Source organism: Schistocerca americana, chromosome 3, assembly GCF_021461395.2.
Source record: "Schistocerca americana isolate TAMUIC-IGC-003095 chromosome 3, iqSchAmer2.1, whole genome shotgun sequence".
NCBI lineage: Eukaryota > Metazoa > Arthropoda > Insecta > Orthoptera > Acrididae > Schistocerca > Schistocerca americana.
In genome coordinates, this window is record NC_060121.1 from 839,314,884 (window position 1) to 839,331,453 (window position 16,570).

At 38.2% G+C, this 16,570-nt stretch overlaps 1 protein-coding gene across 1 annotated transcript in view; it reads left to right on the plus strand.

Annotated features, from left to right (window-relative positions):
• Positions 1–16,570, plus strand: part of LOC124605568 (ATP-dependent DNA helicase 2 subunit 1) — a 172,610-nt gene that overhangs the window by 130,386 nt on the left and 25,654 nt on the right. Inside the window, exon 9 of the mRNA XM_047137342.1 lies at positions 4,857–5,048. Within this exon, the coding sequence (XP_046993298.1) occupies positions 4,857–5,048 (192 nt within the window). The remainder of the gene's footprint in view (positions 1–4,856; positions 5,049–16,570) is intronic.

Below are 16,570 nucleotides of genomic sequence, written 5' to 3' on the forward strand. Positions count from 1 at the left end.
TATATTGTCCTCAACAAATGATAGGTGGGTAAATTAATGATCATTTTTGCAGATTATGAGTAAGATAAATTAGAAAGAGGTTTCTTTTGACAAAGGAAAATTCTGGTCTTCTGGTTTGTTAAAATTTGAATAAAGGCTGCACAAAACTTTTTGTAGCTGGTTGGTGTCAGATTATGAAATCCTTTGTCACGGATAAATAATTTGGTTTCATCTCACCTTTACTCAGATTGACACGCAGCAGTTTGGCATTGCTTGACACAAGACACATGAAGACTGTGACAGAGATATTGTAAAAGCACATATGGCGAGGTGACACAACAGTTAGCACGCTGGTGTCGCTTTCGGGAGGGTGATGGTTCAAATCTGTGTTGGCCATCCAGATTTAGGTTTTACACATTTTCTCTAATCACTCATAGAAAATGTCAGGATGGTTCCTTTGAAGGGATGTGGCCATCCTTGAAACGTTTGAAGTGTGTGCCTCATCTCTAATAACCTCGATGTTGACAGGACGTTAAACCCTGATCTTCCTTCCTTCCGCACCTTGCATACTGTCTCAAACACTGCCTCCCACCTGAGACAACAATCAAAGACTTCATTAATATACTATTAGCTTTTTCTTTGGTTCTCTGTGTATGTCATATAGAATATTTTAGGACTATCAGCATCATGTTATATTGAAAACCTCACAAGATATGAGCTATCAAGTTTTCATACTTCCTTAGGTCCTCTGACCATTCTAGAACATATGTGGTCCATTTGAGTGTCACAGATAATGTTTTTGCTGCACTTACAAAAGCTATATTAACACTAAACCGTAGTGTGTCCTGTGAAAGTTGTGTGTCACAATACAGTTCACTGACAAGCAGGAAGTGAGTCACGTACTTAATGAAATGGAACATAGCTAGCTATTGCCTATAATATGTGCATAAACAGAAATAAAATTAAGGTCATGGTGTATTCATAGACAGAGATGCTGGATGGCTAAGTGTGAGGCTCTTGAACAGGTTGCTCAGTTTTACTAACTTGAGAGTTGAATAGTAGAAAAAAAGATGCAGTAGCAACGATTGTGCAAAGCAAAAGGGCTTTCTGTAAAAAGCCACAGCTGCAAACATTCAAAAATGTACACCTTGAGATCAGGAAAAGATTCATGAAAAGCTTTGTTTGAAGCACAGCTCTGTATGAGTGCAAAAACATGGACATTGGAAAAAAATAAATGAAATGATTGGGAGCCTTGGAAAGCGATATTACAGTAGATCAAATGGATTGATTGATATGGAATGAAAAGATAATGCAATGAGTAAAAACAAAAGTCTTTTGTGGAGCAGGATGAATGGAAGAGATAAAAAGTTGTGCTTATAGCACTACACGATTTGTTTGTGTTAACTGTGGTTGAAAGGACAACAGGAGGAAAAAAATTCCAGGATGGAATATAACAATATTATGAGAAGGAAAGCTGCCACTCACCATATAGTGGAGATGCGGAGTACCATATTGAGTAATACCTCCTTTACTACAAGGGAGACAAAGTAATTAGTGCCTGTGTAATATGCAAGCAACAATCAGCATGAAGAAAAAATGAGGTGGGATGGATATTTTCTGTTTGTCACAAGGAACTAACCAATAAGCTGGGCTACTGTGTAGCGGCTTAACAGGTCCTTGGAGTTCTGACTTCAGACTTTATAAGAGGTGGCCTGTACAATACATCAGTGGCAGCATGAGAGTTTTGTTGCCATTGCAAAAAAAATAAATAAATAAATAAATAAATAAAAAATAACACACACACACAGAAATGAGATGAGTTGATGACCTAAACAAGGAACTGCCAGGTTGTGGCCCCCTGGTGTCTCCAAAAAACTTACTGAGAAAGGAAACATCCACACCAGTTGTTGACAACTGCTGTTAACAATTCTGAAGCAACTAACTGTAAGCCTTTATTGTAAGGAATAGGAAGCATTCACAGAAGAAGAGAGGTGATCGGGACATGAGAGAGATTAAAGAACTACATACAAAGTGTCTCTGACCTAGTGTGGAAATGGGTGCTGAGAGAATCAGTATGGCACAGTAGTCATTTGACAGATAAAATGGTAATGCATGAAATCATTTACTACGAATTAAAAGAGTTGTTTGATGCAGTTTTCCACTCTTTCCAGTTATCCCCTTCGTTTCAGCATAACTGCCACATCCCACATCAGTGACAATCTGTCTCATATACTTAAATCTAGATATGTTCCTCTAACAATATTGTGAGAAGGAAAGTTGCTATTCACCATATAGAGGAGATGCTGAGTCGCAGATTGGCACAACAAAAAGACACTCACAATTAAAGCTTTCGGCCATTGGCCTTCGTCAACAATACACACACACACACACACACACACACACACACACACACACAGTCGCAACTCTCACATACGGCTGCAGTCTCAGGTAGTTGAAACCACACTGTGAGCAGCAGCACCAATGCATGATGGGAGTGGTGACTAGATGGGGGTAAGGAAGAGGCTGGGGCAGGGAGGTGGAGGGATAGTATTGTGGAGGTGGTGGACAGTGAAGTGCTGCAGGTTAGGTGGAAGGCAGGGGAGAGGTGTGGAAGGGGGGAGGGGAGTAGTGGAAAAGGAGAGAAATAAAAAGACTGGGTGTGGTGGTGGAATGACAGCTGTGTAGTGGTGGAATGGGAACAGGGAAGGGACTGGATGGGTGAGGACAGTGGCTAACAGAGGTCGAGGCCAGGAGGGTTATTGGAACATAGGATGTACTGCAGGGAAAGTTCCCACCTGCGCAATTCAGAAAAGCTGGTTTTTGTGGGAAGGATCTATATGGCACAGGCTGTGAAGCAGTCATTGAAATGTAGGGTATTATGTTGGGCAACATGTTCAGCAACAGGGTGGTCCACTTCTTTCTTGGCCACAGTTTGTCAGTGGCCATTCATGCGGACAGACAGCTTGTTGGTTGTCATGCCTACGTAGAATGCAGCACAATGGTTGCAGCCTAGCTTGTAGACCACAGGACTGGTTTCAAAGCCTTTGATGGGATAGGTGATGTTAGTGACTGGACTGGAGTAGGTGGTGGTGGGAGGATGTATGGGACAGGTCTTGCATCTAGGTCTATTACAGGGGTATGAGCCATGATGTAAGGGACTGGGAACAGGGGTGTGTAAGAACGGACGAGTATATTGTGTAGGTCCGGTGGACGGCGGAATACCACTGTGGGATGGATAGGAAGGATGAGCAGGACATTTCTCATTTCTGGACACAATGAGAGGTAATCGAAACCATGGTGGAGAGAATTTAGTTCAATTGCTCCAGTCCTTGGTGCTACTGAGTTACAAGGGGAATACTAGGTGGTGGGAGACAGTAAAGATAAGGCACGGGAGATTTGCTTTTGTACAAGGTTGGGAGGATAATTACGGTCAGTGAAGACTTCAGTGAGACTCTTAGTATATTCCGAGAGGGACAGCTCGTCACTGCAGATGCGATGACCGCGGGTGGCTAGGCTGTACGGAAGGGACTTCTTGGTATGAAATGAGTGCCTCATGTAAGTACATTAAATCTTTCGAATATCATGGTTTAAAAATGAGACTGATCATCTAAATAATTGTCATACAGTCAAGCACAAGCTTAAGTATCATGAGACAATGTGGCATTTCTTCTGTTGTATTTATACAAAATGAAAGTATCAGTTGCTACATCATATATATGGACACTCCATGTCAAGTCGTCCACATGATCCTCTCCAATTTTGATGAAGTTTTTATATGGTGTACATATAGGTCTTACATGCAGCCGTGCCAAATTACTGTTTGATAAGTAGTGTGGTGGGACCATTAGTAATGCTGCTTAAAGGACAGTTTTTCCATGGTGCGACAGATAGGAATAAATCATCAAGTTTGCTTTGCTGTTGTTCACGATCTGATAGGACTTCCGTGCTGAAACTTAGAGATTCTACTTTGTGGGTACAACAGTCTAATTGCTGAACATGTGCTCAATTTACAGCAGATTTATTAATTTTCTTCCACAGTAACTTAGAAATATTGTTACAGGAAATTTGGATCATGTTTGGCAGTTTTTATCATATGACAGAATGACTTTCTGCTCTGATGTGTTCATTTGCAGCCTACCTGCGTGTAATGTGTCTGTACAAGCAGCGTCTTGAGTACTCAGATAATAACTGAGTTATCCAAGATTAAAATTGATTCAAAATATTTATTCATCAATTTCGTCAGATTTTTCAAAAGGCGATATCTCAGAAGAGTCATCTCAGATTTAACTTTTCTTTGCACCATTTCCTGATAAAATGGAATGAGCTCTTTTCAGTGGTGGAAAGAAAAATCAAATCTGAGATGACCCCATTTGAGATATAGTCTTTTGAAAATCTGACAAAATTTATGAATAAATTTTTTGAATCATCTTTAATTGTGGATAAGTCAGTAATTATTTGAGCAACGAAAATTCTAGGTTCTAAAATCTGCAATTTAGGGAGAGGGACATTGCTTCTCACTATAAAGATGACATGTTAAGTGGCAGGCAGGCACAGTTAAGACACACAAAAGCTTTCAGCCACAGCCTTCATCTGAAAAAGAAAGAGAAATACACACCATTCATTCACACAAACAACCACACCTCACGCACACATGACCGCCATGGTAGCTCGGACCAAAATGCCAATCATTCTACCACCTGTATATACAACCCATAAAAATTTAATCAAAACTCTGGAGGCATGAGTGGGGAGCTTCTTTAAATTTACGCCACTTGACTTAGTGACCTATAGATTTATTCAGTTCTAAACTTTAATGGAGTTATTACATCATCTGGCATTAGAGATGTACATCCTTTGACTTTTCTTTTATTTTTCAGGTAGTTCAACAATATTTTCTGCCTTGCTGTTGAAATGCATTGCACAAAGTGTAGTTCCTATATGCTGGGTATGTGAACGCAGAGGGGCAAGTCCCCGTTTGGGAGCTTTGCTTCCACAAAGACAGGAATTTGATGAACACAACAGGCCAAAGGCATATGATGGGTTCCATATCATCTACATACCCTTTAGAAGTAAGTGTATTATGTTACTTACCTAATCATACAAAGTTGCCAAGAATTAGAAAAAGGTTTTTTTGTTATTTTCATTGATTGGTACGGAACAGTTACAGTAAATACTGGGATAATGTAAGAGAATAAGGAATGATGATAATGAGTGAAGTGAAACATATTGTTGTTCATAAAATTTGATGTTCATGTTTATAAATGTTTATCTACAATCCCTAATCTCATTTTTACACTTGTAAGATGCACTTGGAATTGCAGTTCATGCTTCACCATTGTTTGCATTGTTACATCTCACTATTGTGAGGGTATGTATGTATGCATGCATGCATGCATGCATGTCTCTATTCCATTTGTTTCCCATGTGTTAAAGTGTCCCATTTGTTAACAAGAGGTGAAACACTAATCTTCCATTATTTTTCATGTTATGTGAGCTGTTGTGTGGATTGAAAGAGGATCTTATCAAATCCATCTTGAAGGCCTTTATGTGTAGATTACTTTATTGGCCACATTCAATTTTAATTACAGCTTAAATTCAATAGGTTAATTTTTTCCCAAACCTAATGTAACATCAAAGAGACTCCTCAATGTATGAAAATTTTTGTGAAGCTCTTTCAGCAAAACATTTTAATTTTTCCAACACATTTTTATTTTATTTTGGGTAACTGCTTATGTGCTTGAATTGATGAGAATACAGAATGGAATATAATATGTACTTGAGGATTGATTGCAGTGCATCAAATAAAGGAGTATTGGTTGTTTCCTTATAACTTGTAGTTGACACTTGATAGGAATCTCTTTTGTAGGCTCTTATGTTTAATATTCGTATGTGTAGTCGATGTGGTGACAGACAGACAAAAACACTTATATATGTCCACTGATAAAGACATGTCTTACTATTAACATTAATCTCCATTTGTCAGCTGATTACACATAGTCATTGAGAAGATTGTAATGGCTTTGCTCCTGATAGTGAGAACCATTGTCTTATAATGCAGTGTTTTTCTGTTATTTGCTAGACTCACATTTTTTAACGAATTGGTTCCAAATCTCTCTGACATCATATTCTGAGAGACTGTTTAATTGCCTCAGCTTAAATACAATCTTTGAACAAATAGTGTTGCCTGGAAGGTTCCTGTAGAGATGCACATCATAATCATTTGTATAGTAAAATCATGTAGAACAATGATGACTCCCAGAACAAGAGATAGAAATACATTGAATCAACAAGCATGAATGGCCACAATCACAGATCGAAATGTTCCTACAGCAGTCTGTTAGCAATAACTGATAAATGTAAGCAGGGTCAGCTCAGTGTAGTCGTAACATTAATTGAAAAGCTGCTAGTACATAGATGAAGTTGAAGCTGGGCAACTGTTGCTGTATCATCTGCTGAGGAGACACGGTCCAGAATTTCAGCCACGCAATATTCCTTCACTCACAGTCTTACAGTATGACTTCATGCTGTGAAGGAACCTCTGAGATATGGTCCAGCATTTCAACCAGTGTGATATTCCGTCATTCATAATCTTGCAATATGACTTCTTGCTGTGAAGGAACCACGGTGGAGATCTGCCTATGCCTCTCTCTCTGAGTCTGATCGAGATTCAACAATTGTGAGTAAAGATTAGTTTGGCGCGAACTGTGGTTATATACGGGAATTTTGTTGAATCTAATATCAGGAGGTGACTCACAAATTCCTCAGAATGCTAGTGCCTTGAAAGTTAGTCAAAGAACTGCTAAAGAATAGATCTGTATACATGTTGATCACAGTAAAGCTTTTGCTAGGTAAAGTTAATTTAGAAGTTGTAATAACCTCAGAAAATAATATACAATGATAATGAAACCTGCATTTGTTTTTTTAACCTAGTTTTCCCATCGGTCATTGTACTTTCCAACATTTAGCCTATCAGTGGATTCATTTTCTGAAACCAAATTTTATGAGGTTTCCAAAATAGTCTTACACTTTTTAGTGGACTTGGTATGTTTTTCAGTCATAAATATATTTAGATGTGGAAATTGGTGACCTTAGACTCACCAGGCTTCTTCTCTTACATGTTTTCATCCATTTGGTCCAGAAGGTGTGTGCTGTATTCACCTGTAATTGTGTTACCATTCATAAGATAAATAGTAGTGAGAATTCCTTTTCTAGGAAAACTATAACTATAATGATTCCAGTAGATGAAACAGACTTCACCTTTCCCTGTGAATGGCCTCTGTTTTTGTACCTTGTAGGAAGTAGTGCATCTACGTTCCGTTCTACTATCATATTGATACACAAAATAAATTTGATTATTTTCAAAACAGTTTAAACATTGTTGAAAAATTACTTTTTGGTTTGATGTGTGGACACAGTGAAAAAAAAAAAAAAAAACACTGTAAATCAAATAATAGGTTGTTCTCCTAATTTTCATAGCCAAACACAGTGGGAAATGGAAAACTGGGAAATCAAAATGACCAGTGTGAGGTCTAGTACAGAGAGGGAGGGATTGCAAAATATTGCTTGAAAGTAGTCAGCGTACTTAAGAAAATCATAATTAGTAATTTGACAGAAAATTGAAATATTTCATGTACAGATGCTGCTAGCAATGTAAATTAAATGTAAAAATGTTCATCTCTTTAAGGCGTAGCTATTTTATGTGTAAAAAGTTAAATTTATGTTCTATTTAAGTGCCAAAATTGCTTCCTTTGAATCAAATATTAAATTCAAGACATTTCAAGAACAAAAGACTCTTGCAAAGTAAATGATGAAAGTTCGTCTATTCAAGGCATAGCCATTTTGCACACAAGAAGTTGCATTGGTGTGATACTTGATTTTTAACATGGTTTCTTTTGAATCAGGTGCTAAATTCAGGATATTCCGAGAACATCAGACAATAGGAAGACAAGTAAGGTGTCAAAAAGTTTATCTTTTCTTTCTGAACAAAACATGAAAATACAAAAAGGGAACAAAAGATAAATGTTTTGTGATGTGATTTTTGTAAAGATGAGAAATAAACCAGATTAGAGAAACATTTGAAGAGCCATTGAATGAAGTTCAAAATTATGTAGAGCAATTGAAGTATGTCAAATGTCTCTGTGATCTGTTTTATTTCTTACTTTTTTGGACAAATAATTTTACAAAACATTTGACTGATCCTTACCTCCTACCCCCCCCCCCCCCCCCCCCCCCACACACACACCTTACAAAAAAAAAAAAAAAAGGCCCACATTGCAAAAAACTTCCTCATAGTTAATTCTTCATGTGGTATATTCTTAATTTGTCTATAGCATCAGCTGTTTTATATACTCTACCTCTAATTATTCATTGTCCAATATGGTATTGGTTGCATTGGTTGCAGGGATAAAAAAAGAGTACATTCTCTGGAGAAGATTCTCAAAGCAAAAGAACATTCTCTGAGAAAGTTCTCAATTTTGTATGAATAAAAAAATCAAAGCATTTTCTCTAAACAGGCAGTACTTTCTTGCTACTTCCCCTCCTTCTTGAGTAAGTTCTCAGCAAGAAGGTTCTCAGTTTGTTTACATTTGTGTGCCAAAGAGAGAGAGTGTGTGTGTGTGTGTGTGTGTGTGTGTGTGTGTGTGTGCAGAAAAGTACGTGTTGTGTAATTTATGTAACTGAAATGGAAGATTCTGAATTTGCTTTTGTAAATATTATAAAATATTATTTAGCAATAATAAGCAAATTCAAAACTCCTATTGCGAGAAAGGAGAAGGCTGAAAGTTGAAATTAAGTGTCGTTATATGTCGACTTTTGGAAAAGAAAATAGTTATCACAAATATTAAAATACTGCACCATATGAAGTGATGCATTAAGTGTAAGGTCAATGTCAAAAAATGGGGAATATGAAATTGACATTAAAAAATAGGAAGAGCTGTTTTTTAGATGGGGATGACTGCAACTCTCTGTTATACATGAAACTTGGTAAGTCCCCTTCTGTCCATTTTTTTATTATGTACTTAACACTCTGAAATTGTGAATTAGAAAACAATTCCTTGGAGAAAAAAGGTTCTGTAGTTGGGGCTTGTGCCTCTGCCTGTCTCTCTTCCCAGAACCTAGCTTTGAATTTGTAGATCAGAATGACTGATTAGATTCTGACTCTACATATTTTGAGACACAATCAGTTCTGCTACACTCCAGTTTTAATCGAAAATGTTCTGGATGTAGTGGATCCGGAAGTTACAGTAGCTGCTTCACCAACCTCACCTAGTTTGGGTCATGAAAGAACACAGAAGGGAAGGTGATTAAACATGGAAACAGAGGAGGTGATCAGTTTGTCAAATGCTGAATTACAGAGACTGGTTGCTGTACCAGTTAGTTATATTGAAGAGAAAACAGCAGAAATAGATGAGAGAGGAGAGTGAAAAGTAATATGTTTTCTAATGTAACACCAGAAAACAGTTTTTTTTTAATTAAGGATTATTTTTTAAATTTAATGTTCATTCACACAGGTTCAGTACAATGTGTGTTCAGTGAAACAATAAGGGTAACATGTTCCAGTTTCGAATGTTTAGGTTGAACAATTTGTGCAGTTACTCACTGTAGTATCTGGCAAGTACTTTCACCATACCCTTGGAACAATTTTTGGTACAAGAAAAATTTCCAAATCAAATTTCAGGAAGTTCCAAGAAAAATCAAAATACTATGGAATTAAAAAAATCAAAATACTATGGGATTTAAAAAAAGGAATTAGACCTACTTATACAAAATTTACTGACAAACACCCCATTCATTACAGTTGATGTATAACGTTAGCATTTTTTCTCTTCTGTTAGTACCATGTATATGTATGTATGCTGATCCTTCCTCTTCCATCACTGTAATAGTATTGTCTTCTCTAGGTGCACCAAAATCATCACCCCCATTTGTTTTGCAACAGTGTACAAAACAAAACAAACTATGATCACTTTGGGGGTTTTTGAATGAGCAAGTTTTATTTTGTTTTACAGAATTGGGAAACTGCTTTCACCTGTCGAAAGCAACGTTGATCATCATCCTGTCTTTGGAGTGCAGTCTATTGCAGACCCTCTCCTCAGGTGTTTGTGGATTCTGGAATAATGTCATGGCTATGGTGCAATGGCATAGCCATCATCTCCTAAAAGTAAAGCCTTACGCTGATTTGCTTCTAGTGTCTGCCATACATCAGAGTTTCTCCATACATCAGAGTCTCTCCATATTTTAAACTCAGACCATGAAGCATTGATACTAGTAAGCATTTCTCTATAATCAAATGTTGCATGCACATTGATACCATGGAAAGCCATTTCAGTTAATATATTCATCCCCATGCACAAAAAGTTTCATGATTCGTATGTGTGTGCAGTCGAGAGCCTTCACTGCACATGGAAACTCAGACCGTGATCGCTACTTAACTTTTGCTGTTTCTAGTTTACCTACATTTTTGGTAAATCGGATCCACAAAGGTGCTTGAACCATATCCAAAAATATAAGTGACAGTAGTCTGATGTATATGTAAGTCTTCTCCTACACCTTTCTGAAAACCTGCATCAGCTAAATAGCACAAGAAAGTTTTCATTTTCAATTCATTTGAAAGAGTGACCCTTCTTCTTTCATGATTTTCGGAAAGAAAGTGATTTGCCAGCCAAATAATGTTTTCATTGTCAAATGTCTAAAATTTCTCTCATCAGTATTTTTTCAGACTCTGTGCGCCTCTATCAGTTTTTGCTGTTCAAGCACCATAAATTCTACTGTTTTCATGCACTCAGTAAGACCTTACCTCAACAAATTTCTCCCAGCTCAAAGTACACTACAGAGTTCGCTTCAGAACTCTGAGAATGCTCTCCATTGTGAGAAACTCATCCAATTTTATTCATAGGAAATCAGTGAATATTCTTCATGTTAAGCGACTTCCCCTACCCTTTTACTCATGCTGAGGACATTCTTGTGTGAAGTACGAGGGTGAGTCAAATGAAAACCTTAAATATTTTTTAAATATTATTTATTGTGTAGAAGTGGTACAAAGCTCTATCACTTTTCAACATAATCTCCCCCACGCTCAATGCAAGTCCTCCAGCACTACGAAGTGCATAAATTCCTTTAGAAAAAAATTCTTGTGGTAGTCCGCGCAATCACTCATGCACCACGTGTCGTTCCTCTTCATCAGAACGGAACTTCTTTCCTCCCATTGCATCTTTGTGTGGTCCAAACATATGTAAATCACTTGGGGCAAGCTCTGGTGAGTATGGTGGATGAGGAAGACACTCAAAATCCAGGTCTGTGATTGTTGCAACTGTTGTATGGGCAGTGTGGGGCCTTGCATTGTCACGTGCTGACAGCAATCCACGTCGCTTTGATTTGATTGCAGGCCGCAGATGATTTTTTAGGAGATCTGTGTATGATGCACTGGTGACAGTGGTCCCTCTAGGCATGTAATGCCCCAAAATGATGCCTTTTTCATTCCAAAAGAGAGTCAGCATAACCTTCCCTGCTGATGGTTCTGTTTGAAACTTCTTTGGTTTTGGTGATGAGGAATGGCGCCATTTTTAGAAATTCTCGATTTCTTGCACTCAACAAGGTGGTACAGTGGATAACTGCTTGATTCACATTCGGGATGAGAGAAGTTCAAATACCCATCCAGCCAGATTATGTAGATTTTCCATGGGTTGAAAATCCAATTGAGTTGGTCAAATGCCATTTGTGAACTTTTGAGATGGAAATTACCAGTTTCCTTTCGAGAGTCTTTACCCATTCTGAGCTTGTGCCCCATATTAAATAGTATTGTCATCTAGAAAATTGATTTTAAAATACGATTTTCTGTACTACTTTCAGTTCCTGGCCTTATGTTATATGGAAGCTTGTTAAGACCTTCAAACTAGAATACAGAACCACATTCTTGAACCATACACAAAATATAAAGTGTACTTACTTTATTATTAGCAACAAATACCATTAAGGAGTAAGTGTACTGTGAGGTGGGTATAAGCAAAGTTGTATGGAGGTGCCTCCTCAGAATGTGTAGCTATTTAATTAAAACCATATTCTTACTGTACACTGTCACTAAATAAATGCTGTAGTTAATTAGCTGCATTGTCTCAGAACATAATTCTGTAAGACAACATAAAGTGCTAGTACGAAAAATAAGTCATCGGCCTGGTCTTAAATCTCGATAACATTAAATATAAGTGCAAAATGTGCATAACTGAGCTTCTTGATTAGTTTGTTTTTGTGTTGACTGCACTTTAGCTCATTATCCCAACTGGATTCCAAGGAATTTTACGAATAGTTTTTCATTTAGTGTTTGCCATGGTCTATTTTTGGAACTAGCATGTCATCTTTATTTGTTTGAAATTGTGTAATATGAGATTTCTAGAAACTGTTTCTTCACAAAACGAGGAATAGAGTTCCACGGAATGATACAGGAATTAGGGTGGTAATCATTAAAACAAAGCTATTTTTCACTGTGGCAGGATCTTCTCATGAAATTTTAATCACCAAGTTTCTCCTCCGGTTGCAAAAATATTCTGTTGATGCTCACCTACATAGGGAGAAATGATTACCATGATAAAAGAAAAGAAATCAGAGCTAGCACAGAAAAATTTAAGTGCTCATTTTTTCCATGCGCTGTTAGAGAGTGGAACAGTAGACAAATAGCTTGAAGGTTGTTCAGTGAACCCTCTGCAAGGCACTTAATTGTGAATTGTAGAGGTATCACGTAGATACAGCAGTAGATTAATAACAGCAACAGTGAATCCATCCAGGAAAGTACATCAGTAGGTTTTGACACTTCATAACTATTATTAGAAGACAATGAAAACAGAAAAACCATAATACTTTTTCATGTAGAATTGTTTGGATCGTCAAAACAAATTAGTGAGAAAAGGCTCAGAAATCTGTATCACAGATTTTGATCAACATCATTACCTTTACTTCAGATTCATCTACATCTACATGGATACTCTGCGAATCACATTTAAGAGCCTGGCAGCAGGTTTATCAAATCACCTTCATAATTCTCTATTATTCCAATCTTGTACAGTGTGCGGAAAGAATGAACACCTATAACTTTCTGTATGAGCTCTGATTTCCCTTATTTTATCATGGTGATCATTTCTTGCTATATAGGTCAGAGTCAACAAAATATTTTTGCATTCAGATGAGAAAGTTGGTGATTGGAATTTCATAAGAAGATTCTGTAGCAGTGAAAAAGTCTTTGTTTTAATGATGTTCACCCCAAATCCTGTATCATTTCATGACACTCTCTCCCCTATTTCGCAATAATACAAAATGTGCTGCCCTTCTGCAAACTTTTTTGATGTTCTCCATCAATCCTGTCTAGTAAGGATCCTACACCATGGAGCCGTATTCTAAAAGAGGACGGACAAGCGTAGTCTAGGCAGTCTCCTTAGTAGATCTGTAACATTTCCTAAGTGTCCTGCCAATAAAACACAGTCTTCAGTTACCCCTCCCCATAACATTTTCTACATCTTCCTTCCAATTTAAGTTGCTCGTAATTGTCATTCCTAGGTATCCTTTAGATTTGAATGATTTATTGTGTAGCCATAGTTTAGGAATCCTTTCAGCACTCATGTGGATGACCTCACACTTCCATTATTTAGGGTCCGTTGCCAATTTTCACACCATACAGATATCTCTTCTAAATTGTTTTGCAATTTGTTTTGATCTTCTGATGACTTTATTAGGTGATAAATGACAGCATCACTTGCAAACAACCTAAGGCGGCTGCTCAGATTGTCTACCAATTCGTTTATATAGATCTGGAACAGCAAAGGGCCTATAACACTACCTTGGGGAATGCCAGATATCACATCTTTTTAACTCGATGACTTTCCGTCAGTCTCTGACCTCTCTGACAGGAAATCACGAATCCAGTCACTTAACTGAGACGATATTCCATAAGCAGTGCAATTTCACTAAAATCCACTTGTGTGATATAGTGTCAAAAGCCCTCCAGAAATCCAGAAATATGGAATCAGTCTGAAATCTCATGTGTCAGTAACACTTCATGCGGGTAAAGAGCTAATTGTGTTTCACAAGAACGATGTTTTCTAGATCCATGTTGACTCTGTGTCAATAGACTGTTTTCTTCTGCTTGTAATTTAGTGGATTACTCCTACTACCTTTCTTGAATATTGTTGTGACCTGTGCAACTTTCCAGCCATTGGGTACCGATCTTTCATTGAGCGAACAGTTGTATATGATTGTTAAGTATGGAGCTATTGCATCAGCATATTCTGAAAGGAACCTAATTGTTATACAGTCTGGACCAGAAGACTTGCTTTTATTAAGTGATTTAAGTTGCTTCACTACTCTGAGGATATCTACTTCTACGTTACTCATGTTGGCAGCTGTTCGTGATTTGAATTTTGGAATATTTGCTTCGTCTTATTTTATGAAGGCATGTCGGACGGCTGTGTTTAGTAACTCCGCTTTGGCAGCACTGACGTCGATAATATCTCCATTGCTATCGCGCAGAGAAAGCATTGATTGAGTCTTGCCGCTAGCATACTTGGCATACGACCAAAATCTTTTTGGATTTTCTGCCAGGTTTTGAGGAAAAGTTTCATTGTGGAAACTATAATAAGCATCTCGCATAGAAGTCCGCGCTAAATTTCAAGCTTCTGTAGATGATCACCAATCTTGGGGATTTTGCATCTGTTTAAATTTGGCATGTTTGATTCGTTGTTTCTGGAACAGTGTTCTGACCCGTTTCGTGTACCAAGGAGGATCAGCTCCATCATTTGTTAATTTGATTGGTATAAATCTCTCAATTGCTGTCGATACTATTTCTTTGAATTCAAGCAACATCTGGTCTACACTTATTTTGTTAATGGAGGAATGGAGATTGACTTGACTCCCAGGAAGGCATCAAGTGAATTTCTATCTTCTATTTTGAATAGGTATATTTTTGGAGGATTTCATGGTTAGAATATTCAATCTCGCTATGACAACCCTGTGTTCACTAATCCCTGTGTCTGTTTCGATGCTCTCTGTTAACTCAGGGTTATTGGTTGCGAAGAGTTCAAGTGTGTTTTCATACCCATTTATTATTTGTGTGGGCTCATGAACTAATTGCTCGAAATATTTTTCAAAGAATGCATTTAGCACAATTTCGGATGATGTGTTATGCATACCTATGGAATTAAACATGTATTTTCTCCAGCATAGCGAGGGTAAATTAAAGTCACCACTACCTGTAAGCGTATGAGTCAAGTACATGCTTGAAATCAAACTCAAGTTTTCTTTGAACCTTTCAGCTACTGTATCTTCTGAATTGGGAGGTCGGTAAAAGGATCCGATTATTATTTTATTCTGTTTGCCAGCAATGACCTCTGCCCATACTAACTCACAGGAACCATCTACTTCAATTTCACGACAAGGTGAAGCACTTCCAACAGCAACAGACACGACACCGCCAACCATGTTTAGCCTATCCTTTCAGAACACCATTACATTCTTCGTAAAACTTTCAGCTGAGCTTACCTCCGTTTTTAGCCAGCTTTCAGTGCCTATAACGATTTGAGTGTCAGTGCTTTCTATTAGCACTTGGAGCTCTGGTACTTTCCCAACACAGCTATGACAACTTACAACTGTCGTATCAGTGGATCCTATATCTACGTCTTCCTGTGTTCTGCCTGCAGCCTTTGTGACTGAATCCCTTTTTGTGTTTTCCCAAGATCCTCAAAAACCTAAAAACCGCCCAGTCCACGCCACAAAGCCCCTGCTACCTGTGTAGCCACTTCCTGTGTATAGTGGGCTCCTGACCTAGTCAGCAGAACCCAAAACCCAACAACCCTTTGGCACAAGTTGAGGAATCTGCAGCCTACACAGTTGCAGAGCCGTCTGAGCCTCTAATTCAGACTCTCCACTTGGCTCTGTACCAGAGGTCAGCAATCGGTCCTGTCGACTATGCTGCAAATGGTCAGCTCTGCTTTCATCTCACAAACAAGACTGGCAGTCTTTACTACTTCTGTTAGCCGCTCAAAACCAGAGAATCTCTTCTGATCCAAGGTGATACACTTCATTGGTACCAACGGGAGCCACCACCTGCACCCGTGCTCTTCATGGCATCCGGGAGGACCCAATCCATCAGTTGTTGTTGTTGTGGTCTTCAGTCCTGAGACTGGTTTGATGCAGCTCTCCATGCTACTCTATCCTGTGCAAGCTTTTTCATCTCCCAGTACCTACAGCAACCTACATCCTTCTGAATCTGCTTAGTGTATTGATCTCTTGGTCTCCCTCTACGATTCCATCAGTAGTGGATTTAAAAATTTTGCGGCCGTAGGCACACCATATTACATGCGTGCCGCCACCCCCCCCCCCCCCCCCCACCCCCCACCCACGCACACACACACTTTTTTTTTTTTTTTTTAAGTAATAACCGTTACCTGATTACTTCACAATTGCCTTTTTGGGTTGGTGTGCTGTGAGCAATTTCCATACTCTGCTATTCATTGTTCTGAAGGATGCGTCAGTGGTCTAGTTGCGCTCAACCAAGATGTAATATGGTTCCTGAACTGTACTTGGTGTATGGCACCAGATAAAACAAGCTTAA